The 25,445-nt window shown below is 38.7% G+C and overlaps 3 protein-coding genes across 3 annotated transcripts; all 3 read right to left on the bottom strand.

Annotated features, from left to right (window-relative positions):
• Window positions 1–1,041: 1,041 nt before the first annotated feature.
• Window positions 1,042–8,779, bottom strand: LOC140536081 (class I histocompatibility antigen, F10 alpha chain-like). The gene is made up of 6 exons (XM_072657720.1): window positions 8,701–8,779; window positions 7,868–8,125; window positions 5,844–6,128; window positions 4,829–5,101; window positions 4,609–4,707; window positions 1,042–3,932 (listed from the first exon to the last, which is right to left on the bottom strand). Exons 1-6 carry the CDS (start codon window positions 8,753–8,755, stop codon window positions 3,922–3,924), a joined length of 981 nt encoding a protein of 326 aa, XP_072513821.1. The 5' UTR covers window positions 8,756–8,779; the 3' UTR covers window positions 1,042–3,921.
• A 2,626-nt stretch (window positions 8,780–11,405) lies between these two features.
• LOC140535841 (class I histocompatibility antigen, F10 alpha chain-like) lies at window positions 11,406–16,263 on the bottom strand. The gene is made up of 5 exons (XM_072657368.1): window positions 15,975–16,263; window positions 13,941–14,225; window positions 13,505–13,777; window positions 13,146–13,250; window positions 11,406–12,408 (listed from the first exon to the last, which is right to left on the bottom strand). The coding sequence occupies exons 1-5, from the start codon at window positions 16,258–16,260 to the stop codon at window positions 12,395–12,397; spliced, it is 963 nt and encodes a 320-aa protein (XP_072513469.1). The 5' UTR covers window positions 16,261–16,263; the 3' UTR covers window positions 11,406–12,394.
• A 2,874-nt stretch (window positions 16,264–19,137) lies between these two features.
• Window positions 19,138–25,396, bottom strand: LOC140535770 (class I histocompatibility antigen, F10 alpha chain-like). Its single transcript, XM_072657256.1, has 6 exons — window positions 25,315–25,396; window positions 22,004–22,261; window positions 21,601–21,885; window positions 20,926–21,198; window positions 20,567–20,671; window positions 19,138–19,862 (listed from the first exon to the last, which is right to left on the bottom strand). Exons 1-6 carry the CDS (start codon window positions 25,367–25,369, stop codon window positions 19,849–19,851), a joined length of 990 nt encoding a protein of 329 aa, XP_072513357.1. The 5' UTR covers window positions 25,370–25,396; the 3' UTR covers window positions 19,138–19,848.
• Window positions 25,397–25,445: the final 49 nt, after the last annotated feature.

The following is a 25,445-nucleotide window of genomic DNA, read 5'->3' as shown; positions in this document are numbered from 1 at the left end:
TAAAGTCTTATTGTTCCATGGTTTAATTTTACACTTGGCTTGTTTTCAAGGGCTTCCAAGATTTCAGTGGAACTGCTTTCTGGTAACGTCTGTAATCCAGTTTAATTAAGGGTATGTAACATCACTAAACACAAGTTTATAAAAAAATGCTTAAGATTGTACGTGTGTTTTAAGTTACAGGAAATGAGTCCAGCATCCAGCAGAATAAGTTGAACTGCAGTGAATATTATCTGATATTAATATTATATTAATATTCAATAATGATATCATATTTCTCACCAGTAGATGGCAGTATTATATCATAAACTTCATAAACACTGAATCTGCTGATAAACAGCCTGGAGTGACCGCAGCCAGTGTCTCCTGTCTAGTTTCTACATGCACCTTATGTAAGATCATCTCTGTGGATCATGACACTGCTGAGCCTGAATGTAGCAGCACGGCTCCACAGCAGAGGTTATCGTCTGTTCTGTGTGACCTCAGTCTTGACCTTCAGGTCACTGGAGCTGCTTCTTATTTGTCTGACTTTTTCCTAAATTGCTGTGTAAGAACATCACACCTACACACTGTATCATACAGGTCCTTACATCACAATGAAAAAGCTGATTTTCCTTCTAACTTGGCTCTTTTTTGGCTAGTTTACAGGATTATATTGTAGATGTAACACTTCTAACACGAATACACTGTAATTATTATATACCTTATCAGAGAGTGCTGCTTTCCTCTCATTATGTCCTCTCGATGCCATGTTCTGTTAGCATGCTGAGTACATTGTAAGCAGTTAGCTTTTCGTTTTTAGCCTTGCGCCTACTTGTTTCTTTGTGTTCAGTCTTCTCAGGCCTAACCAGTGAAAAAATATGCCTCTCTTTTCTTTCTGATGAGTGTTTAGCTCCAATTCGGTTCAGCTGAGGCAGTCCAGTTTGTTTCTGAGCCAATTATTCTTATTATTCCTACTTCTACTACTACAGTTTTGCTGGAGTAGAAGGGGCGTCCAAAAACTTTTGTGCCACTGGTCTAAAGCATAAAAGAACAGAACTGAAATCAAATCAAATCACAGTTTAATTGTCACAGTCATACACGGTACAACTATCAGTGAAATGCTTTAATAACTGCTCACATAAAACTGTACAATATACAAACTGGATTCCAAAAAAGTTGGGACACTAAACAAATTGTGAATACAAACTGAATGCAATGATGTGGAGATGGCAAATGTCAATATTTTATTCGTAATAGAACATAGATGACAGATCAAAAGTTTAATCTGAGTAAATGTAACATTTTAAAGGAGAAATATGTTGATTCAAAATTTCACAGTGTCAACAAATCCCAAAAAAGTTGGGACAAGGCCATTTTTACCACTGTGTGGCCTCCCCCCTTCTTATTACAACACTCAACAGACGCCTGGGTACAGAGGATACCAGTTTCTCAAGTTTAGAAATAGGAATGCTCTCCCATTCATGTGTAATACAGGCCTCTAACTGTTCAGTCGTCTTGGGCCTTCTTTGTCGCACCTTCCTCTTTATGATGTGCCAAATGTTCTCTATAGGTGAAAGATCTGGACTGCAGGCTGGCCATTTCAGTACCCGGATCCTTCTCCTACGTAGCCATGATGTTGTGATTGCTGCAGAATGTGGTCTGGCATTATCTTGTTGAAAAATGCAGGGTCTTCCCTGAAAGAGATGACGTCTGGATGAGAGCATATGTTGTTCTAGAACCTGAACATAGTTCTCTGCATTAATGGTGCCTTTCCAGACATGCAAGCTGCCCATGCCACAAGCACTCATGCAACCCCATACCATCAGTGATGCAGGCTTCAGAACGGAGCGTTGATAACAACTTGGGTTATCCTTGTCCTCTCTGGTCCGGATGACATGGCGCCCCAGTGTTCCCTAAAGAACTTCAAATCGTGACTCATCTGACCACAGAACAGTCTTCCATTTTGCCACACTCCATTTTAAAAGACCCCTGGCTCAGTGCAAACATCTGAGCTTGTGGAGCTTGCTTAGAAATGGCTTCCTCTTTGCACTGTAGAGTTTCAGCTGGCAACGGCGGATGCCACGGTGGATTGTGTTCACTGACAATGATTTCTGGAAGTATTCCTGAGCCCATTCTGTTATTTCCTTGACAGTGGCATTCCTGTTTGAGGTGCAGTGATGTTTAAGGGCCCGGAGATCACGAGCATCCAGTAGAGTTTTACGGCCTTGACCCTTACGCACAACGATTGTTTCAGATTCTCTGAATCTTTTGACGATGTTATGCACGGTTGATGATGATAACTTAAAAGTCTTTGCTATTTTACGCTGGGGGACACCATTCTGGTATTGCTGCACTATCTTTCTGCGCAACAATGGTGGAATTGGTGATCCTCTTACCATCTTGACTTCAGAGAGACACTGACACTCTGAGAAGCTCTTTTTATATTCAATTGACCTAATTAGTGTTAATTGGTCTTCCAGCTGTTCATTATATGCTCAATTTCCTTTTTCCAGCCACTTATTGCTATTTGTTGACACTGTGAAATTGTGAATCAACATATTTCTCTTTTAAAATGTTACATTTACTCTTTTTAAACTTTTGATCTGTCATCTATGTTCTATTATGAATAAAATATTGACATTTGCCATCTCCACATCATTGCATTCAGTTTTTATTCACAATGTGTCCCAACTTTTTTGGAATCCGGGTTGTAATATCAAGATATATAAAGCGAAATATATTAATGAAAAAACAATGTAAATACTGGAAGAGCAATATACACTATATTGCCAAAATTATTTGCTCGCCTGCCTTCACACGCATATGAACTTGAACATCCCATTCTTAATCCATAGGGTTTAATATGATGTTGGGCCACCTTTTGCAGCTATAACAGCTTCAGCTCTTCTGGGAAGGCTTTCCACAAGGTTTTTTGACCATTATTCCAGAAGCATATTTGTGAGGTCAGACAATGATGTTGGATGAGATGGTCTGGCTTCCAGTTTCTGCTCTAATTCACCCCAAAGGTGTTCTATCAGTGTGAGGTCTGACTCCACTCAGTCATTTTACATGGCACTACCACTTTCTGGCTGGGTTGCTGTCATTCCCAACCACTTCCACTTTGTTATAATACCACTGACAGCTGACTGTGGAATATTTAGTAGCGAGGAAATTTCACGACTGGACTTGTTGCACAGGTGGCATCCTATCACAGTACCATGCTGGAATTCACTGAGCTTCTAAGAGCGACCCATTCTTTCACACATTTTGTAGAAGCATTCTGCATGCCTAGGTGCAATTTGCAATGAATGTTTAATTTAATGATTTGGATGGGTGAGTGAATACTTTTGGCAATATAGTGTATAAACCATATATACACACAATACAGAAATGAAGAATTTAACAGTGGTGTGCAATGTAAAGATGGCATTCTGTGGCATGTGTGTTTATGGGGTAGTCTAGTTACAATCCTGGTTCAGAGCCTGAATAGTCTGTGGGAAGGAGCTCCTCCTCATTCTCTCTATGTGGCCTTCAGGAAGTGAAAGCTTTTCCATCACTGCAGCAGAGGGCAGAGTCCATTGTTGGGATGGCTGAGGTCCTGAACAATCTTTCTGGCCTTGGTCTAGCACTTGCTGTAGATGGTCTGCATCTAAGCTGAACACACCACCCTCTGGAGAGCTCTCCTGTCCTACTTGATGCTGTTACCCAACCAGGCTGTGATGTTTCCTGTAAGGATGCTGGTGTACATGTGCAGGTGAAGCTCACTGGAGGCCAGACTGAAGTCCATTAACTGGCCTTGGTCTCTCTAGGTGGGTAAGATGACCCCTTTCATGCCTCCTTAGCATCTTCAACTACTTAGCATGATGATAGTTAGTGCAGGGGTCTATTAGCTGAAGTACCTGAACTGGCAGTTCGTGTTCTCCTCCAAAAGTGTTCATCTGTTCAGTGATGTGCTGGAATGGGAAACAGTTTAACACAACACTATTTAGAGGACAATTGTACATTTTTGCAGGGTTGCATAAATGTCTTCATGGGTTCATGTTTGTCTGCTCCAGTGAGTCCTATTCTGTTGCCAGAGCTTCTCTACATGGACTAGACAAGCTCTCTGTGTTTGCATTTGTACATCTGTGTCAGCAAGGGGTGCTACTTAAAGTAGCTGAATACATTCATTACATGTGGTGTCCATAAATATTTGGACATATAGTGTACATTACCTTATTTGCAAAGCTAGAATTTAAGTTTCCTTACAAATGTATAATTAGTCTGGGCTTATCTGACTCAATCAACTGACCCACACAAGTCTAGTGAATCTAAATGAATTCAATATAGTGAAACTGTAGAGGAAAGAACAATGTTAAATATCTGACAACTTTCAGCCTTTTAAGAAACTATTACCACTCTGCGAATTAGAGTTAACATGCAAGACAATATTTAATTTTTGAGCACTGCTGAGTTCAGTGAACATTGAGTTCAGCAGGTAATTTGTCCTGTAATTTTGTCTCTGGGACAACAGAAAAAAGATCATTCATGAAAGAGAGAATTTCTCCAGGACCTACTAAGCCCCGTCTAAAGTGTAGGTTTTATGTTGTAAAGTCTATTCAAATGCAAAGATCTTGTTGACTTACTTACCATCCGATTGGCAGCGGATCCAAAAACCAAATCCAATCACCAACAAGCAGACGCAGGCCAGTAATGTCCAAACAGCAATCCTGCTGCGTTTCTCCAAACCTACACAAAACACACTCCTGTTACCATCCCAGACTTTGCTCTTAAACATAAATGCCATAACTTAATTATAATATTTTACTACTGATTGATTCAATAACAAATTTGAAGAGGTTGATCATACCCCAGACTCTGGTGATGTTGTCCGGTAGGCTGCTATGCAGCACTACACAGCTGTAGATGTGTTCTCCTACATCCCCCTCTGGAACTATCACACTCTTTTTGGTCTGGTACGTGCCGTCCTCATTCGGCAGAACATCAGTGATGCCTTCATCCACAGGCTGAAGATCTGGACCGAGCCAGTCCACCTGAACCACCCGGGGGTAGAACCCTGTCACATGACACGTGACTGTAATGGTGCCGGCCTTCTGCTGCTCGAAGATCCTGACTTCTGGAACTGGAAAACAATTAGACCCAAAAATAAACAAGAAGATCCATGACATCTGTATTAGACATTAGGAATACATGTTTGAAATGTAATTAGCAGATTATATTCCAGGTCATTTTGGAGCATTTCTAATTATCACATTACATCAAAAAGTGAAAAGCAGAAGAACAAAAATGGAGCAAGGCTTATTTGCAACAGATAAGAAACATTACATTACAAGTGCTTTTCAAAACTAATTGCTGTCACAAAGCAGCTTTATATCTAGATCTAGTCTTCTTTTAAGCAAAGCCAGTGGCGGCAGTAGCAAGGACCCCCTTAGATAGAGGACACATGTTCAGTGGTAATGTGAAAGTCCATGCAGCTTAAACCATCATATGCACACCTGTGGCATGTATGAAGCAATATGTGGATCCAGAGCAGTACAGAATTACAGCAGGCAGTAGGAGAGTGGAGAGCTGGGTTGGGCAGCACCAGGATAGAACAGTGGAAACAGGGCCTCTCAATGCAGGAAGATAACAGAGGAAGAAAAATGACAGCAGGAGAGCCTGATCCAGAGGGCAGGCAGGCAGTAGCACACAGCCACAAATGGGTTCTTAGCAGCACTGAGCAGGGGGCAGGTCAGGACATGGGCTGACGAATTGTATTATAACTCCCCATGTGCCTCATAGTTCTGAATTAGACTCTTTACGCGAAATGAGACAATGTTTTAAAGGACGCAGTGAAGAAGGAAGAAGTCAAGAACATATCTGACCTTTTCTAATGAGCACTTCTGGAGCTTGCTTTAATATATTCAGCCGATCCAGACATTTCTTCTTGTAGTATGCTGCTGTCTCAGCTATAGAAACTGGATCACTCTCTCTTCGATTCTTGTATATGGCAGCCTGAGGAACAGCAGCTACAATTGCATTGCTGTTAATGTCCAAACTTAAGAAGTCCTTGCCATTGAATGCATGGGTCAGCAATGCCCTGTAGGTCCCATTTGGATACAGAGAACAACAACCAGATCCTTGGTAAATGTTCTGGTCAGACAGTGAACCTGAATAGGATTAAAAAAATGTTGAGTTTCAATCTATTCGTCCTCTATGTTATTATCTGGCAAGAACATATTAGGTGCAGGACATTTTTAGAATATGTAATGCAGCATTTAAATTAGATTTGTATAAGCACATTTAAACATATTGGATATTTGATCTTCTAGTGATCAATACTGAGAGGTAATCTAACTAAACTCACAGAACTGAAGATTTAAACATGATTTATAAAAGGTAATTATTTAAAATGCAATTCTCCTGTAAGGAAAAAGTTAGAACACCCCACATTTATTACTACTTAAAATGTGTAGAATTAGAAACAGGTGCAGAACATCGGCTGATCAGAACACGGTTAGAGAGGATACTGGAGGAGCCTGTCTTATTTAAACCTTAGACATTTAGACTGGTTTGCGCTTGATTGTTGATGAAGTGAGTGGTGAAGGTCAGATCACCATGGCCAGATCCGAAGAGCTCGCTGAGGCCTTCAGAAAAAAGATGCAGATGAGTCTGGGAAAGGGGTTTAGAAAGAAATAAGAAATCAGCCATTTCACTGTCCGCTAAATCATGTACATGGCCAGATCAGGAAGGCCTAGCAAGTTCAGTCCAAGGGCAGACCGCAAGATGAATAGAAGTCTCCAACAATCCTAAAATGTAATCACAGTAGCCGGTAGCTCTTACCACAGCTGATGTCAAAGTACAGCATCTACCATCAGACAAAGAAACTGAACAAGTTGATTTTTACAGGAGATGAGCAAGAAGGAAACCATTGCTGCCAAAAAAACAAAAAACAAACACACACACACACACACACACACACACACACACACCAAAAAAAACGACATTTGACACCTAGATAAAGTTAAATAAATGTATTCAATGGGCAGAGTAGCAGAAGACTGAATACCTCAACCAAAACAGCACTGGAGCTCAAGAACCCCTATCAAATATGAAGCATGGAGGTGGAAATGTCAATGTGGGCCACAGCAGGGCCTGGCGACCTCTCAGTAATAGAATACACTATGAATTCTTCGTAACACTTTACTTGAATGGTCCAATATAGATCACTCGTAAATGCTCACTTGACATTCAACTAACATTCAGCTGAACTGAACTGAAGATGAATATAACCGACTGGCTATTGAGTATAACCCAGCACCTAAACCTAACCCTAGCTTTACCCATGATTACCCTTGTATGAACCCTAAATCCTAATCCTAACCTTAAAGTCAGGGTTAGGTTTAGGGTTACATTTAATAGCCAATCATTTACATTCAACTTCAGTTGTTCAGATGCGTTTAATAAATGTTCAGTTCAATGTTAGTTTAATATCAGGTGAGCATCTATGAGGCATCTGCAATGGACCATCCAAGTAAAGTGATACCAAATTCTGTATTGTATCAGAGAGTGCTTAAGAAAAATATGAAACCATCTGTCTAAAATCTTAAGCTAAAAGAAATATCACCTGTTTTTTTCCAGTAGGAACTGGCATTATTTTCCATTTGAATGTATTATCTTAATTATTATTTAAATGAAGTTAAACTATGCAGCTATATCACTTTGATCTATGAATATTATTTAAAAGAAAACCAAATACTGATATTTCTGAACTATTTCATGGAGTGTCCTATTTTTTATTTGACAGTATGGTGGTACCATGGAAGGTGAGCACCAGGGATATCACACAGATTACATCTTAAACATAGAGATACATTGTAATAATAGAACAAATAGAGAAGCAGATTACCTGTGATGTTGAACTGGTGAATAGCTGACTGAAAAGCAAGGGTAATAAAATATCTGTTGTGGTCTGTCCACTCATGTATAATACTCCATTCATGTCTTCCAGCAGTGGTGTTGATCCAGTCAGGACAGGGCATTTTGGACCTTAAACTGCTGTCATGGTAGAAGATGGTGACATCATTCAGAACGATCCTTTCTGTATATTCAGGCAGGCCGAATCCTTTAGAGGAAGTCCAGTAAGCACAGTTGTCATACTGAAGATCTGTAAATGTAAAGATATTGTAAAGGAGTGGGCAGGTGACCTTCTGTCTTCAATTTTTTATTGAATAAGGAGAAGACGCTGCAGACGTTGTAGGCACCTAATCACATTATTCAAATTCTTTCTCTCAGCAATAAGAGAATTTTTACTGTAGGAGCTCCAGATCTCATCAGAACAACAGGTGAACATAAATCCAGTAAAAGGGAGAAACAAGAGCTTCTCATTCTGAAGAAAGAAAGTAGTGAGATCTTGTTGGTGAGCTAGTCTGAAGAACAGAGCTCGGTTCCTCCAGGTTTCTCCTGGAGGATGTGTTCAACTCCATCAGCAGCAGTAGCAGCTCACCTGATTTACCATCATTAAGCCCTGATTTACCACCAAACCAGGTGTTGATCTGAGGAAAACTCTAAATAATACTAGACTCCATGAGGAGAACTTTGGAGATGTTCTGAGGAAATAGTCACTTACTGCCCAGATAGATGTACGGGTGTTTTCAGATTTGACCCTCAGCTGGTCTAAACAGTTCAGCCACTTCTAGGATCTAAAGTAAACAAACATCTCGCACATTTAGTACAACTCACCAGTCCTCACTTTCTGGAGGTGTAAGAGAAGGAACACACCAAAAGCGTTCTTCATGGCTGCTGGGACAGTCAAAACGAGTGAAAGTGAAAGCTGTTTTGTCAGGATGTCCCACAGCGGTCCACATCCTGAAGTGCATTCCAATCACATTAGTCATTTCCGGTGAAGTGGACCACATAGAGAAGTCAGACTTCTAAGTGAGGTTGCAAACATCAGGGAGTGAAGGAGCTCAGTGCGAAGGGCTGTGAACTTCAGTCTGTGAAGGGTGTAGTGAGTAACGGTTCATCTCTCAAAGGCCGTTATATTTGATTTATTTTTTACAACCCCTTTATTTAACCCTGAGGGGCTTTTACAATAAATCTGATCAAAATAATAGCTACACTTTATATACATAAGATACATTTTGCCAGAACAACACCTTCATCTATAACCTTCGTATGCACAGATCTGTGTAACTACATGAATGCATTCTAAATCCCAATGGTATTCTTGGTTTCCTAGTTCTTTTCCTTGGGTATATGAATATTAAGACTGTATATCCCACTCTTATTTGTATTTGACTTTGCTTGACAAATTTAATTTAATCCATAGTAAAAACAATAATGGTTTGTCAGTGAAGTTGGAAGCTGACTGTAAAGTTTACCTAACTCTTGTGGGGAAAAAAAAAACAAAAACATAGATATACATACATATGTAAATCTGTACATTATACATGTCTACATATTTACATATGTTTATCTATAGTTGAAACAGCTGGCGCTCACAGTGCTGGAAATTATAGGAAGTGGCCAAAGATCCTGTCAACAAAACAGGCAAAATTTACATGATGATATTGAAAGGTAGCTGATATCATTTGATTAGTGTGCATAGAGCACCCTGACACTAGTGATTTCAGCTCTTAAGGGGCTGCTTAGATTTTTTAAATGTTGCTTAAATCAGTTTATTACCAAATGATAAAATGAAAATTAAATAGTAAAATTAATCACAAATGTAAAAACATACATTATATCAAATGTTTATTATTTACATGGCTTTATATATATAAATAATAAAGATATTATATATAAATATATATAATAAGCATATATATATATATATATATATATATATATATATATATATATATATATATATATATATATATATGGCTGTGCAGGTTGTTTGTGGAGCCTGCTTGATATTTTAAAATGTAACTTTACTACATTTGGACACAACTCTCCCAAGAGAACTTTCCAAGAGACTCTCCTGAATGTGTCTGGAAACCCTCCCCTCCCCTCCTGCTCAGTGTAGACACACACAGACACAGCTGCCAAACATCTCGACCAATCATGTGTGGGTTTAACAGAAAAACAATTCAGCTCAGGATCACTTCAGGTCGTTCACTTCAAAGAGCCGACTCTTACAGCCGGATCTTTCACCACCGACCCATCACTGACTGGCACTGCTTATGAATACTGTGGAATGAAAGGCACGTACGTTCTAACTTAGTGCTCAGCCATAAGACCACCCCAGTATCAGAGGTGAGAGCAAGGGTGTGTCCTCTAGCACATCAGCAACCAGTATAAACAAACCGAGCTTGAGTGGCTTTATTTATCCACTAAATGTTCACAAACCTCACATAACCTTTATATATCATTTGTGTGAATCATTAAAGAGTGCTGTACACATACTTAATTATTAATGTACGGATTAAAACATGGTTTGCAATACAGTAGTTATAAGTGTGCCCTAATTGTCAGTGTAAATGTTTATGTACATCTTTTTGTTCCTCTCAGTTGCTCTTCCTCATCCTCAGGTTCATCTCAGTGTTTCTTCATCGTGCTCTTACTGAGCTTCTCCTTCTGAGTCTTCTCCTTCTGAATTGCTCTTAGTAGCCTATTTCTTCTTAATGCTCTTAGAGAGTTTTTGCTTTTACACTTATAAAAGACTTCTGTGAATCTGCTGTGTTGTAGTGTCTGTACAAACATTACAGTCTTTAGTGTTGTGATAAATAACAAAATCATAAAAGAATAAATGTGTATTCAGAAATAATAAATAAAATTATTAAATAAATAAAATTTTAGAATGCTATGTTGATTAAAGCAGAGTCCAGCAGAATAAGTGCATTGCAGTGAATATTAAGTTATCTTCAGTAATATTCAATAATAATATCATATTTCTTACCAGCAGATGGCAGTATTATATCAGATAACAGTGCAGACATGAGACACATACCACATAAACACTGAATCTGTTGATAAACAGCCTGGAGTGACCGCAGCCAGTGTCTCCTGTCTAGTTTCTACATATGCCTTATGTAAGATCATCTCTGTGGATCATGACACTGCTGAGCCTGAATGTAGCAGCACGGCTCCACAGCAGAGCTTATCGTCTGTTCTGTGTGACCTCAGTCTTGACCTTCAGGTCACTGGAGCTGCTTCTTATTTGCCTGATTTTCTCCTAAATTGCAGTGGAAGAACATCCGACAGGTCTTACGGGGTTAATAGCTCTACAGTCTCATAGAACACAATCACTAAACGTCTTCTCGTATTTATGTAGGACTAGGAAAGCTGAAAGATGGCATATATATATATATATATATATATATATATATATATATATATATATATATATATATATATATATATATAGATAGATAGATAGATATAGTTTAGTATGAAGTGTAGACACACACGATGGTCTCATGTGGATATTTACACACGTTTTTCTTTTGTCTTTATTTTGTATCTTTACACATGCAAGCAATCCAACATAACTGAAAGTAATTCGATTTTCTGTAATAACCCTTTGGATTACATTACCATTACATTTTCTATCTGTGATGTAAAGGAATACACTGTTAAAGTAACCGTCCCAATGTCCCATAGACATTATTCCACAGATGTTCCACAGATATGCAAATGCAAAAACACAGCTGGTCTATTCCCTATAGAGAAGTACTGCCAATAGAATAGGACTCTCTGGAGTTACCTTGATTTAACAGCGATGAGTTGGACCAGCTGGTTCTTACAAATAGCAATAGCAGTCCACATGATAAAATCTAACAGTCATTGTACTTTACAAACAACTCACCTTAATTATCATCTATCCACAACCTCAGGGATAAGGTCCTGTGGGATAAGTGTTGTTACACTGAACTGTTGCTGTGAACCTGAAATTCTCACTCTCATCATTACATGATTTTTCATTACAATGTTCTGTTCAGTATAAACGGGCATCTGTTCTGAATGCATACAAAGAGATTGTGTCACTGGGCGAAGGCACTGCCCTCTGAAGTGAGACTTCACTCCTTAACTCTGAACCAAAGGACAAATCAAGGTAAGCTTCATTTAACCTTGAGTCTAAATTGGTACCAAACAATTCTGTTAATAATGAATTGAACCAGTAGTAATTAATGAATAAAAAAATTAATAAAAATAATAAAAATGTACATGCAGAGATGTTAATATGTACATTATATGATGATGCTGGTGTAGTGTATATACATATATTGGGTTCACTCATGACTTGTAGTTCTTAATTATGGCATACTGTGCAGTTGAACCACCTCTGCTAGTTCAAACAGTGCATAAATAAATTACTGACAATACACAAAACATAAAAAAAGCACAGAGAGAAAATCCAAAGGTAACACCATCGACTCCATGATATAAATAATACAGACCATTATTTATCCCTAGTGTTAGTACAGTGGGTTCAGATGACAGCATCTATAGGAGAACACAAAAGATTAGTTGTGAAGCCATGTTTATATTTTGTTCACTGAATGAAATATGTATGTAATATGTATAGTAGTATGTGTCTTTTGCTTAGTCTTGGTGTTGTACTTAAGTACTTAAACCCAGTATTTAACATGTTATTTAAAGGCTGTTGAGGCAATCTTTAAAATATTAAAAATATATATTTTTTATGATGTGTCCAGCAAGCCCATGGATGAGTTGATGTAAAATAAACATGCTCATTAAAAATGTAAGACAATACAAATGAAGGATCTGAAGGACTGTTTTACTTCTGAAGTAAACTACTGGGTTTCTAATGTATGTAATGACCATAAATTGAATAGTAGCTGCTCTGTACACTGTGTCAATAATTCTGGGTGAATAGACCAATAGAAATGCTCTAAATTACTTGGAATAAACTATTATTGTACATTAGCTTAAATCCAAAGTTAAGCACATTGTTGCCTTTTCCTGTAAAGTCACCAGTTTCTTTGGAGTTTTTTTTGTAAACGAGATGTGTGAGTGAGAAGAACCAGGTCTAAAGAACCTCCACATGATTTACAGGTTCTAGGAACAGTCCTCTCATTGATTTAGGCTTTTTAAACCCTTTAAAAAGTTCTTCACAAGGTTCTTTCCAACGACAGGGAAACCAGAAGTGGTTATTTCATGGCATTGCTTAAAAAATCCTTCACAGTTCCTCTTTGTTGTACTGTAGTTGAGTTGCTTACCTCGAGTTCTGCAGCGCCACCACATTACAAGCCCAATTCCAGCAGCCAACAAGCAAATACAGACAAGAGATATCCAGACAGCCATTCCACCAGCTTTCTCTCCACCTGCAGAAGAAAGCAGGTCTGTTTTCACTGAGTTTTACACAAGTTTCACTGCTGTACAAAAAGTCTGTAGCCTGAAAACCTCTGTAGTGATGAACTGAATGAGGGACAGATCACATATTTAATGCTAGTTTTAGGCTGAAATGTCCTTTAACAGGACAATCAGTTTCAGGAAGTTCAGGAGAAGAAGTGTTCAGTACTGATAGATTAAGAATTCATTAACTAAAACATTTAATGATGTGCAGAAGTCCTCATACCCCAGACTCTGGTGATGTTGTCCGGTACGCTGCTATGCAGCACTACACAGCTGTAGGTGTGTTCTCCTACATCCTCCTCTGGAACTATCACACTCTTTCTGGTCTGGTACGTGCCGTCCTCATTCGGCAGAACATCAGTGACCCCTTCATCCACAGGCTGAAGATCTGGACCGAGCCAAACCACCTGAACCACCCGGGGGTAAAACCCTGTCACATGACATGTGACTGTAATGGAGCCGGCCTTCTGCTGCTCAATGATCCTGACTTCTGGAACTGGAAAATGACAAGATGGTAATTAAAGACTTCTTTTTGGTTCTTTGGACGACAAATCTTACCATATTGAGAATAATGGTTCTCAATTAGCTACTTCATGCTTAGTGAGACAGTGTTTTAGAGGGTGCAGTGAAGTAAAAAAAAAGGTAAGAACATATCTAACCTTTTCTGATGAGGACTTCTGGAGCTTGCTTTAATATATTCAGTCGTTCCAGACAGGTATTCTGGTAGTATATCGCTGCCTTATCCATGTCAAGTAGGTTTCCCTCTTTCAGATTCTTGAACAGGACGGCCTGAGGAACTGCAGCTACAATTGTCTTTCTGTTAATGTTAAAACTTAAGAAGTCCTTGCCATTAAATGCACTGTTCAGAAATGCCCTGTAAGTCCCATTTGGATACAGAGAACAGCATCCAGATGCTTGGTAAATGTTCTGGTCAGATAGTGAACCTAAATCAGAGAAACAAGAAATATTTACTCATTTCCAAATCCTGTAAGACAGTTTAAAAGTGCACAACTGTGATTAAGACAATGTAAAAGAAAAATAATAAATTATATGAAATGAAATAAAAAAAAAACAGTCAAAACAGTCTGCAACACTGAGACCAGACAGTCAACCATTACATAAAACACACAAGCCCCAAGGGAAGGTAGCCATGGGGAAATGACAACATACTGACGGTGAGCATCAGTGACCGGAGGTTTTTGTAAATAAACTTAGCACAAAAAGTATAAAAAAATTGTTTTTGGTAGATTATTTTATTTGTTGTAACAATGCTTCTTGGCAATAAATCTTATACCATTGGAAAGCCTGTTCATTTCACTTTTAAATGGTACCACATCTGTAAGGAACATGCATTTGTGGGATAAGCAGCAGAGCTGAGTATGATGGTTGCGCCCATTAAAAATTTGCCAAAACTTCGGCCAAAAAAAAAATAAACTACCAAACACAAATTTCCTTACTTTTTGTGCTATGTTTAGATGGTGCCAGGGGCCAATGAGAAAGGTGTGTACGTCTGCTGCAGAACTTGTAATGTTGTCACTTTATTGAAGGTGTTCAATTCTAATAATATATCAGGAATTTCAGGATTGTTTTTTTAATTCAGGAGTTCCTCTGCAGAGCCTTTCATGCCAATGTATTGTTTTTTCACTGAATGTCAATTAGGATATTTGACTTTAATGCTTTTTGTTTGGCAGCCGTTGCTGCCAGTCATTTGACCTTTTTTATTTTTTTTTTTTACAGTGTACACATACACATAAGATTAAAACATATAAACATTTGGTTGTAATTACCATTTTAATATAAATAAATATAAATATAAATTTATATAAAATGTTTTTTTATTATTTTAAAATGCTGTATGAATAATATAGTATTTGGAAAACAAATGGCATAAAAATAACAGTTGGGTTGTTAATTAAAAAGGATTTCTGAAATTGAACAAGGTTTTGTACACAATAAAATGTATTAATATTTTTTTTATATTTTAAAACTTTAAACTAATTGTTAAAATGAATCGTTATACTGACCACACTAGAGCATAATAACTGTACTACATTTATAATGGCGCTATACTGATCCATTAATTATTCTTAAATATAGAGTGTGTGATGCAGTGTTTTAATTCTTCTGGAAATAAATGCACATGTGGATCCAGGGATACCACAGCCATTTCTTTGAATGGCGAATGGTAATATTTTGCTATTGATATTGATATTATGATATCACAGTTTCACAGATAAATGAACCTTTGTGAAAACCATTAAACTATTTAATTTAGGGCCGCTGAAGAGTGGGTTTGCCCAGGAGAGCATACAAGCCGGAACCAAAGAAACCTCCTGCTTTTTTACACAGTTACACAATTTTTCTTTACCTGTTTAAAATACATAATGTTCCTTTTAAATCCACTATATAGAGTGAATAGGTGTTGGCACAGTGAAAGCAATTTTAACTTTTGATTAATCGTTTTAACCCTAAAGCCAAGAAAAGTTAATGACTCTCTTCAAAGGACAACAAATAGTTTGGATGTTTAGAGAAAAGAAGAACACCATTTCCGCTGCAGGCATCTGGTCTTATAAAGTCAATTATGGCCTCTTTAAGACTTACTGTTTCATAGTTTTTACATTTGTGATCTTAATATTAGTTTATTAAAGTGATGATATTATGGCCGTAATAAAGCAAACAAAAAAGCACGTTACCTGTCAGGTTGAACTGTTGAGTAGCCGACTGAAAAGCAAGGTTACCAAGTAGTTTGTTGTTGTCTGACCAGAAATGAATACTACTCCAATGTTCTTTCCCTGCGGTGCTGTTAAGCCAGTCAGGACAGGGCATTTTGGACCTTAAACTGCTGTCATGGTAGAAGATGGTGACATCATTCAGAACCCTCCTCTCTGTAAATTCAGGCAGCCCAAATCCTTTAGAGTAAATCCAGTGAATACAGTGGTCATACTGAAAATCTGCAAAAGAAATTACAGATGAAACCATAACAATATATTAAATCCTTTTAATAATTCAATGTAGTTTCATATTGCTTTCAATATAAAACAATGTAAAATGTAATTGTTTTTTACTTTTTTGACACTGCATGTTTTTTTTATATTAATATTATATATATTAATTTATATATATGAATTTATATATTTTTTTTAAATAGTAACACTATTTTTTTTTAAATAACACTATTTTCTTTCTGAAGACCTAGAATTTAATTTTTTTAATTTATTTTTTTTTAGAATTTTTCATGAATCTTTTTGCCTGTTATACACATTTGTTCACATTTTTGCCTGTCATCTAAATGGTACATGTTAGATAAAAACTGTGACTATAGCATATTGCAATTCCTCAAATTGACCCCAAAACTGGAATAATGATCAATTCTGAGGAAAAACAGAATTCTGAATCTGAAATCAACGGTAAACGTCACCACAGTCAGCTTGTTTATTCATTAAGTTCATTACTGTCAAACACAGACTGGATCTAAACCAGGGAAGACTACTGAATATTGTAAATGCTGTGTTCAGGACCAGTAGCACGTGACCAAGGAAGCACGAGGGACCTGCAGGACAAAGTCAGCGTCAGACAGCTGTTGCAAGTGAGTTTAACTTGCTGCTGTTCGGCCACTCTAAGATCGCCAAGAGTAAATGTAAGTAAGATCCTGAATGTGAAGAGATTTCAAACTGCTCTACAAAAGACCTTGTGAAGATTACTCACCACTTCTCACTTTCTGAAGATAGAAGAACAGAAATAGAACACAAGCGTTCTTCATGGCTTCAACGCTGAGAGTGAAAGTAGAAGCTGTTTTAGCCTGAAAGTCACAAAGCAAATTCTAGGCCACACCCTAAAACAGTCCATCAGCAAGACTGAACTACTCTCGCTCTCAGGATGGCAAACCACCCATCAGAGAATCCATGAATTCATTCTGATAAGTCATCCTACCCACCTAGTCTTACCTAGTCGTACCTAGTCCTACCTAGTCATCCAGTGCTTCAACAAATCAATAGGGGGTGAAATCCCACCACTGATACTGTGCATCACTTTCTAAAAAGGCTGAAGTTTGGTTTTTAAAAAAATGATTGATCCTGATCCTGATTCAAGACTTTTACTCTGTACTGACTGTTCTTAATGAAATTATGTGAAAACGAAATGCTTTGATATGACTTTGATATTCACAGTACTGGTTCACCGTTGTTCAGAGAATTCGGATCACTGAATGTATATTTGATAAAGAAAGCTGAGGAAGTTAGGATATTTGCAAAGAGGCTAAAACTCTTAAAGAACAATGACTTCTGATAAAATCCATTACATGTGTTGACAAAATCTACGATGACCATAAAAAGCAGTAAAGCCACAGAACATAGAACATATGAGCGAAATGTACAATGGGGCCAAAAAAATATTTAGTCAGCCACTGATTGTGCAGGTTCTCTTCATTAGAAAAATGAGAGAGGTCTGTAATTTCCATCATAGGTACACTTCAACTATGAGAGACAAAATGAGAAAAAACATCCAGGGAATCACATCGTATGATTTTTAAAGAATTTATTTGTAATTTATGGTGGAAAATAAGTATTTGGTCACCCACAAAAAAGCAAGATTTCTGGCTCTCACAGACCTTTAATGACTTCTTTAAGAAGCTCTTCTGTTCTCCACTCGTTACCTTTATTAATGGCACCTGTTGACCTCGTTATCTGTATAAAAGACACCTGCCCACAAACTCAAACAGTCACACTCCAAACTGAACCATGGTCAAGACCAGAGAGCTGTCGAAGGACACCAGGAAGACAATTATAGACCTGCACCAGGCTGGGAAGAGTGAATCTACAACAGGAAAGCAGGTTGGTGTGAACCTGCTACTCTTTCTAAGTAGCAGAACTTGCACAATCAGTGACTGGCTAAATACTTTCTGGCCCCACTGTATGCTGGGTGCTCTTATACTTACTACAAGGACCCTTTGCAGTATCAAATGTCAAATTATTGACGAGATGGCAGCACACAATGTGGACATCAGTTCTGCAGGCAAGATGTATCCAATAATTACATGCAAATTTGAAGACCTACAACATCAGTGCACTCATCATGGACGTGAAAGTAACGGCAATATTAGGGGTTCAGTCATTTGTTTTTCTTACTTTCTGGGGCAGATTGAGCGACACCACACACATCTTCAATAGGAAAAAATGAATTTTGTGCACACATGCACAATGTTGGGGGTTTCTGAATTCAACATGGTCAAAATGATTTATAAAGCACACCTAATTTAGAATCAGAACAAACTCTGATTGGATATTTGAGCGCTCTTGGCAGAATTGGTAGTTTAATTAAAGTAGTTGGTTCCCTGCTGTCATTCAATATCTGTAAATGTACAGTTAGTTTTAAATGCAGTAGAAATGTGAATATGATTTGAATAAATAGAGAGAAGACAGATGAAGTCTTAACACTATTTACAAATTTAGTGCCAATGCTTTTGAAAACTGCTCTTCTAATAAATGCATTCAGCTACTTTAAGTTGCATGTACTGTTGGGTAGTAAGAGATTAAACAATAACTAGTTCCGGCTCTGTAAGATGATTGATTTATATGGCGAAATAATAGCACGGTAATTCACAAATACTGTATCACTTCGTTGAACCAATAAGTAAGGTAAATGCCCTGAGCACAAGAAAGCAAGATTACGGACAAGAATACATGAACCAAACCAGAAAAAACCCTGTGAAACAGCCTCATGTGTTGACTTTGTTAGGCGTTGGGGAAGGAACTGCAGGCTGTTACTGTGACGCAGCAACAAAATGCTTGTAAAGAAACTATAATCTGGTGGAAGGAAATGCAAACATTAAATCCATTAAATGCTATGTTCACAACTCAATTAATTAATTTCTTGCTTTTTTTATTTTGCAAACTGTTGTATTGAAGCAATAGAACAGACATGGTCAGGAAATGACAGCATGGCTATGATGACGCAAACAAGCTAAAAGTGAGGAGTATTGGGGTAGTCCTAGTTATAGGTGTGAATTAGAGCCTGAATAGTTTGTGGGAAGAAGCTCCTCCTCATCCTTGGCCTTCAGGGAGTGAAAGCTTTTCCATCACCACAGCAGTGAGAGGAGTCCATTGTTATGAGGTCTGAGGTCCTTCACAATTTCCCTGGAACTGGTTCAGCAATGCTGGTTGTAGATCAGGACTGCTCAATTCTGGTCTTGAGATCTACCACCCTGAAGAGTTCAGATCCAACACAGTTGACTAATGTTCAGTTGCTCCTGATGGCCTTCATTATCTGGATCAGATCTGGTTAGATTCGGGGTGGAGCTAAACTCTGCAGGGTGGTAGATCTCCAGGACCAGGATTGAGCAGCTCTGTTGTAGATGGTCTGCAGGAAGCTTGGTCTGGATTATGTTCTCGGCATAATCTCGTACGCACTTCCCTCTGGAGAGCCTGCCTGTCCTGACCCATCACACCAGGTTGTGATATTCTGTGTAAGGATCTCATTCATTCACAGATAAACGTAAAAGGTAACAGAACCATCGACTCCATGGTAGCAATAATATCTACCATCATTTTCCCTAGCGTTCAGACCGTGGGTTCAGATGACCGCATCTATAGAAGAACACAAAGGATTGTTAGCCATGACCATTTTCATATTTTGCTAATAGCTATGAATTCAAATATGATCTCTTGCCAAAACAAAGAATTGCATTTTGAAGAGAATTCCTATATTTCCAATAAGTTACTACATTATGTAAATGACAGCATCTAACATGACAGCATTTAATAAGTAGCTCATTCTTGGTGCTGTTTAGCCATTCTGTAAGTACTTAGATCCAGTGTTTAACATGTGATTTAAAAGCTGTTTGGCCAACAAATAAATACTTATAAAGAACTGTATAACTGAGCAAGAATTTTCAGTAGGACGCCTCCTGAAAAACTATTGGATTTAAAATGTATGTAATGACAATTAATTGAGTGAACTCTTACAAATAAAGGTGCCAATCAAGGTTTCTTTGCACAATTCCATAGATAAATGTGTCTATTGTGTCTCCCAAGAATGGTTAAATAGGACTTTATTAGGTATTTTTGTAAACAAGATGTGTGAGTGTGAAGAAACATTTCAAGTTCAAAGAACCTTCATAGTATTTAAAGGTTGATAAAAGTTGATAGATTATGTAAAGGTTCCTTAAACTTTAAAAGAGTTCTTTACAAGGTTCTTTCCAAACACAGGGAAACCAGAAGTGGTTATTTCATGGCTTTTCTTAAAAATCTTTCACGGTTCCTCTTTGTTGTACAGTAGTTGGGTTGCTTACCTCGAGTTCTGCAGCGCCACCACACTACAAGCCCAATTCCAGCAGCCAACAAGCAAATACAGACAAGAGATATCCAGACAGCCATTCCTCCAGCTTTCTCTCCACCTGCAGAAGAAAGCAGGTCTGTTTTCACTGAGTTTTACACAAGTTTCACTGCTGTACAAAAAGTCTGTAGCCTGAAAACCTCTGTAGTGATGAACTGAATGAGGGACAGATCACATATTTAATGCTAGTTTTAGGCTGAAATGTCCTTTAACAGGACAATCAGTTTCAGGAAGTTCAGGAGAAGAAGTGTTCAGTACTGATAGATTAAGAATTCATTAACTAAAACATTTAATGATGTGCAGAAGTCCTCATACCCCAGACTCTGGTGATGTTGTCCGGTACGCTGCTATGCAGCACTACACAGCTGTAGGTGTGTTCTCCTACATCCTCCTCTGGAACTATCACACTCTTTCTGGTCTGGTACGTGCCGTCCTCATTCGGCAGCACATCAGTGACCCCTTCATCCACAGGCTGAAGATCTGGACCGAGCCAAACCACCTGAATCACCCGGGGGTAAAACCCTGTCACATGACATGTGACTGTAATGGAGTCGGCCTTCTGCTGCTCAAAGATCCTGACTTCTGGAGCTGGAGAAACGACAAGAGACAAATTAGACACCAAGATAACCAGGAAGATCCATGACTTCTGTTCTAGACATTAGGAATACATGTTTGTACTGTCAGCACTTGAACTGTTCCACAGTAACTTAAGATCCATTGACCACTATATTTTACTATATTAGAACTTTTTGGGGCAAGGATTTTGCCAGGCCAGTCAGAGACTGAGGTAAAATCACGCAAGGACACTTTTTGGCTTGAGCACCATAAGCCCTAGACCCCAGACCCAGTCATCTAGCAATCACAGTTAGGCTCTGATCAAAGGGTCTCAGATTCTTCCACAGTTTTCCAGGGAATTAGCCACTTAATGATTTGTGAGTCAGAGCTTTAAAGGAGGCAGTGAAGAAGGAAGAAGTCAAGAAGATATCTGACCTTTTCTGATGAGAACCTCTGGAGCTTGCTTAAATATATTCAGGCGATCCAGACATCTAGTCTTGTAGAAAGCTGCCAACACATTTATAGTGGCCGGATCTCGCTCCTTCAGATTCTTGTACACGACAGCCTGAGGAACCGCAGCTACAAACATCCTGCTGCTGATGTCTAAGCTTAAGAAGTCCTTGCCATTGAAAGCACTGGTCAGAAACCCCCTGTAAGTCCCATTTGGATACAGAGAGCAGCATCCAGATCCTTGGTATATGTTCTGGTCAGACAGTGAACCTGTTTGGGAAAGCGAGAAGGGCAGTAAAGATCAGGCTCAGTGAGGTGAGCAGTTGTTGAGAAGTTGAGAAGCTTGCATTCATTCTAAACTGTTTGTACCAGAAACCGATTATATTACCTGTCTGGTTGAACTGCTTACTGGCCGACTGAAAACCAAGGGTGAAAAAATCTTTGTTGTAGTCTGACCAATGATGAATAATGCCCCATTCATCTTTCCCTGCAGTGGTGTTGATCCAGTCAGGACAGGGCGTTTTGGACCTTGTTCTGCTGTCATAGTAGTAGACAGTGACATCATTCAGAACCCTCCTTTCCGTAAATTCGGGCAGCCCATATCCTTTAGAGGAAGTCCAGTAAGAACAGCTGTCATACTGAAGATCTGTAAATGTAAAGTTAGTGTTAAATGCAGTGGAAATGGAAATATATAACCATGCCAACAGAACACATGAACCTATTGCCCCACCTGCCGAATGCTAGGCATGGGCTAGAGGAGTATAAAGCCCCCCAGCACTGAGCTGTGAAGCAGTGGATCTACGGTGTTCTCTGGAATGATGGTTGGTGGTCAATCCAATCCTTTTGGGATATTGGAGCTGGGGATGAAGTGAGGTGGGGATGAACCTCACTAACACTCTTGTCTATAAGCCTGATCAGTTCTATTGGATGAGCCATGTGATGCAATTAGCAAAATTCAGGCGTCCCCACTCAAGTGTCTCAACTGAATGAGCAGAGAACACAGGAGAAGCAGCAAGAGTAAATTATTTTATTAAAATACACACACACAAAATAACAATTCAAATTAATAAAACAAAAATAACCACCTTAACCAAAATCAGCAAAGCCACACAAAACAGTCACATGACCCAATTCAGTTCTATTGGTAACAATAGAGGATCTTACTATGGTAGAGTCACCCTAATCAATCAGTTGGTTTCTCTCCTTAGCACATCCTTTCAACCAGAACAATGCTACAGCTCAAAACTACTGTTCAAAGAAAAAAGAAGATGAAATATAAAGTAAGAACACCTCAAAATAAACCCACTACCAATCAATCAGTCAATCATTCTCCACCAACACCCACTTCACTACAACTTCATCTAGATAGCTCACTCCAGCCACTGGACTGAACTGATGGGTGTACTACTGATGATAATACTGGGACATTTTTATATAAATTAAATATCTGTGAGTGTAAAAATACTGTTCACTTTTGTACTTGCCCAATGCACTTTACACATACAACTATTCTGAACTGTATACTTTAATTTTCTTTACTTTGTGTGTATATATACACACACACCAAGAAGATGCATGCATGCATCCATCTATAAATAAATAAAAACTAAACCCAAAGGCATCTATCCAACGTATTATCCAATCTACAAACATACTCTACATAGATACCTCCATCCTAAAACAAACAAACAAACAAACACACACACACTACCAACAGAGAAAGCTCAAGAAAGCTAAGATGTGCACATCCTACAAAACATGTGAGGTTGCAGCTTCCCCCCTCTATTGATTTAGTGCAAACAAAATTAATCTCAATCCAAACCAAAAAAAAAAAAAAAACACAAAACAGGAAAGATTAACAGTGATAAACTTTTTTTTTGCACAGATAAAAAAAGGTTAGTGGCCAAAACAGCCCCCAGACGACCTGAAATACAACCATTACAAAAAGTATCCAGGGACAAACCTGCACACGCGCGCACACCTTTACCTGCAGGTCACCTTTTGGTACAAAGGACCTGCACACACTTCAATAACAAGCTAATCAATCCCAATTAAAACATCCCATAATAACTACCAGCCCCCCACCACAAACCTTACAGCTTAAACACCAACCAAACCAATTAAAGCGACTTGTACTAAAGGTAAAGGTGCACGTATTTCACTGTACAGCGAAATGTGTCCTCCGCATTTAACCCATCTGGTAGTGAACACACACACACATACACATACACACACATACACATACACACACATACACATACACACACATACACACACACGTGTGTTAAAGGTGAAGGTAAAGGTAAAGGTGCACGTATTTGTCACTGTACAGTGTACACAATGTGTCCTCCGCATTTAACCCATCTGGTAGTGAACACTCACACACACACGTGTTAGGGGCAGTGAGTACACACACACACCCAGAACGGTGGGCAGCCAACTCCAGCGCCCGGGGAGCAGAGAGGGTAAAGGGCCTTGCTCAAGGGCCCAACAGTGGCAGCTTGCCGAGCCCGGGAATTGAACCCACAACCCTGTTATCTAACCGCTGAGCACCACTGCCCCTACTACATGCGTCCACCACGCCAAACAGATGCTATTCCTCAGGTCTGGATTAATATAGGCGCCATTTTTCAACAAGTGCTGAATATTAGGCAAAAAACGCATCAGCCAGGACCTGTTAGAACTTATTACGCATCAGCCAGGACCTGATAGAACTTATTATGCATCAGCCAGGACCTGTGGAGGGTCTCCCTCCCGCGTGACGCCCAATCAACGCCGCCAGCTCAGCCGTGGGCGCTGCCCAATGCAGGAGAACCCTCCACAGGTCCTGGCTGATGCGTAATAAGTTTTAACAGGTACTTCACAGGTCCTGGCTGATACATAATAATTTGTATAAATGTTGTTGTTTATTAATGGCATCAGGATTCGCCTGTTTTTGGAAATTTAGTACATTTAAACTTTTTTTTGCCTAATATTCAGCGCAGAACAGAACAAAACTGTCCTGTTAATAATATTAACAGTATTGAATTATCTTGTATTTATTAATATAATTTTTTTCTTTACAATGTTTATATAAAAATAACAATTTCTTTTTTTGTTTTTGGCAAAAAATAAACATCCAGAGTCTTTGAATTGTACTAATCGCAATGCAGAGGGTATTTATCATAGTAATTATTACTGCACTACTGATTGCTCATATTTATAATCAAAAAAGATTGAAAAAACAGTGAATATAGTGCAGACATTACATATCTACCACATAAACACTGAATCTGTTGAAAACCAGCCTGTAGGAACAATGCAGACAGTGTCTACATACGCCCTTATGTAAGATAAGCCCTGTCTATCATGAATGCAGCAGCATGGCCCCATAGCAGACCCCATAGTCTGTTGTCTGTCAGATCACTGTAGCTGCTTCTTATTTGCCTGAATTTCTCCCAACTTGTATCATGCAGGTCTTACAGAGTTAACATCTCTACAGCCTCATAACATGCATTCACTAAACCACCTCCTCTTATTTATGTAAGACCATTTAATGGAGGATCAGGGATAACGGAGGGTTGCTCAATCCGGGTGCTGGAGATCTACCGTTACAGAGAGCTTAGATCCAACACCCTCAGGAAGTAAGAAGAAGCAGAAGCGCCTAACTGGCTTAAATGCTGTTCACTCATCTCTAAGTTTAAATGTTACTTTACTCACCAGTCCTCACGTGCTGAAGATTTATAAGGAGTAATAAAACACAAGAGATCTTCATGGCTGGTGGAAGAAGTTCAAAACAGAAACAGCAGTGAGGAGAGAAGTGAAAGTGAAAGCTGATGGTGTCAGTTACC

Source organism: Salminus brasiliensis, chromosome 15 (genome assembly GCF_030463535.1).
Source record: "Salminus brasiliensis chromosome 15, fSalBra1.hap2, whole genome shotgun sequence".
Taxonomy (NCBI): Eukaryota; Metazoa; Chordata; class Actinopteri; order Characiformes; family Bryconidae; genus Salminus; species Salminus brasiliensis.
The sequence above is the reverse complement of the archived record's forward strand: the minus strand, read 5'-3'. Positions and strand labels throughout refer to the sequence as shown.

Coding starts and splice junctions, on each gene's coding strand:
- LOC140535841 (XM_072657368.1), bottom strand. CDS start 16,260: ATGGTTTCATCTGTAATTTCTTTTGCAGATTTTCAGTATGACCACTGT. Junction 14,226..15,974: donor TCAACAGTTCAACCTGACAG/GTAACGTGCTTT, acceptor TCTCTGATTTAG/GTTCACTATCTGACCAGAAC. Junction 13,778..13,940: donor AGAAGTCCTCATCAGAAAAG/GTTAGATATGTT, acceptor GTCATTTTCCAG/TTCCAGAAGTCAGGATCATT.
- LOC140535770 (XM_072657256.1), bottom strand. CDS start 25,369: ATGAAGATCTCTTGTGTTTTATTACTCCTTATAAATCTTCAGCACGTG. Junction 21,199..21,600: donor AGAGGTTCTCATCAGAAAAG/GTCAGATATCTT, acceptor TCGTTTCTCCAG/CTCCAGAAGTCAGGATCTTT. Junction 20,672..20,925: donor CAACATCACCAGAGTCTGGG/GTATGAGGACTT, acceptor TTTCTTCTGCAG/GTGGAGAGAAAGCTGGAGGA.
- LOC140536081 (XM_072657720.1), bottom strand. CDS start 8,755: ATGAAGAACGCTTTTGGTGTGTTCCTTCTCTTACACCTCCAGAAAGTG. Junction 6,129..7,867: donor TCACCAGTTCAACATCACAG/GTAATCTGCTTC, acceptor AATCCTATTCAG/GTTCACTGTCTGACCAGAAC. Junction 4,708..4,828: donor CAACATCACCAGAGTCTGGG/GTATGATCAACC, acceptor TGTTTTGTGTAG/GTTTGGAGAAACGCAGCAGG.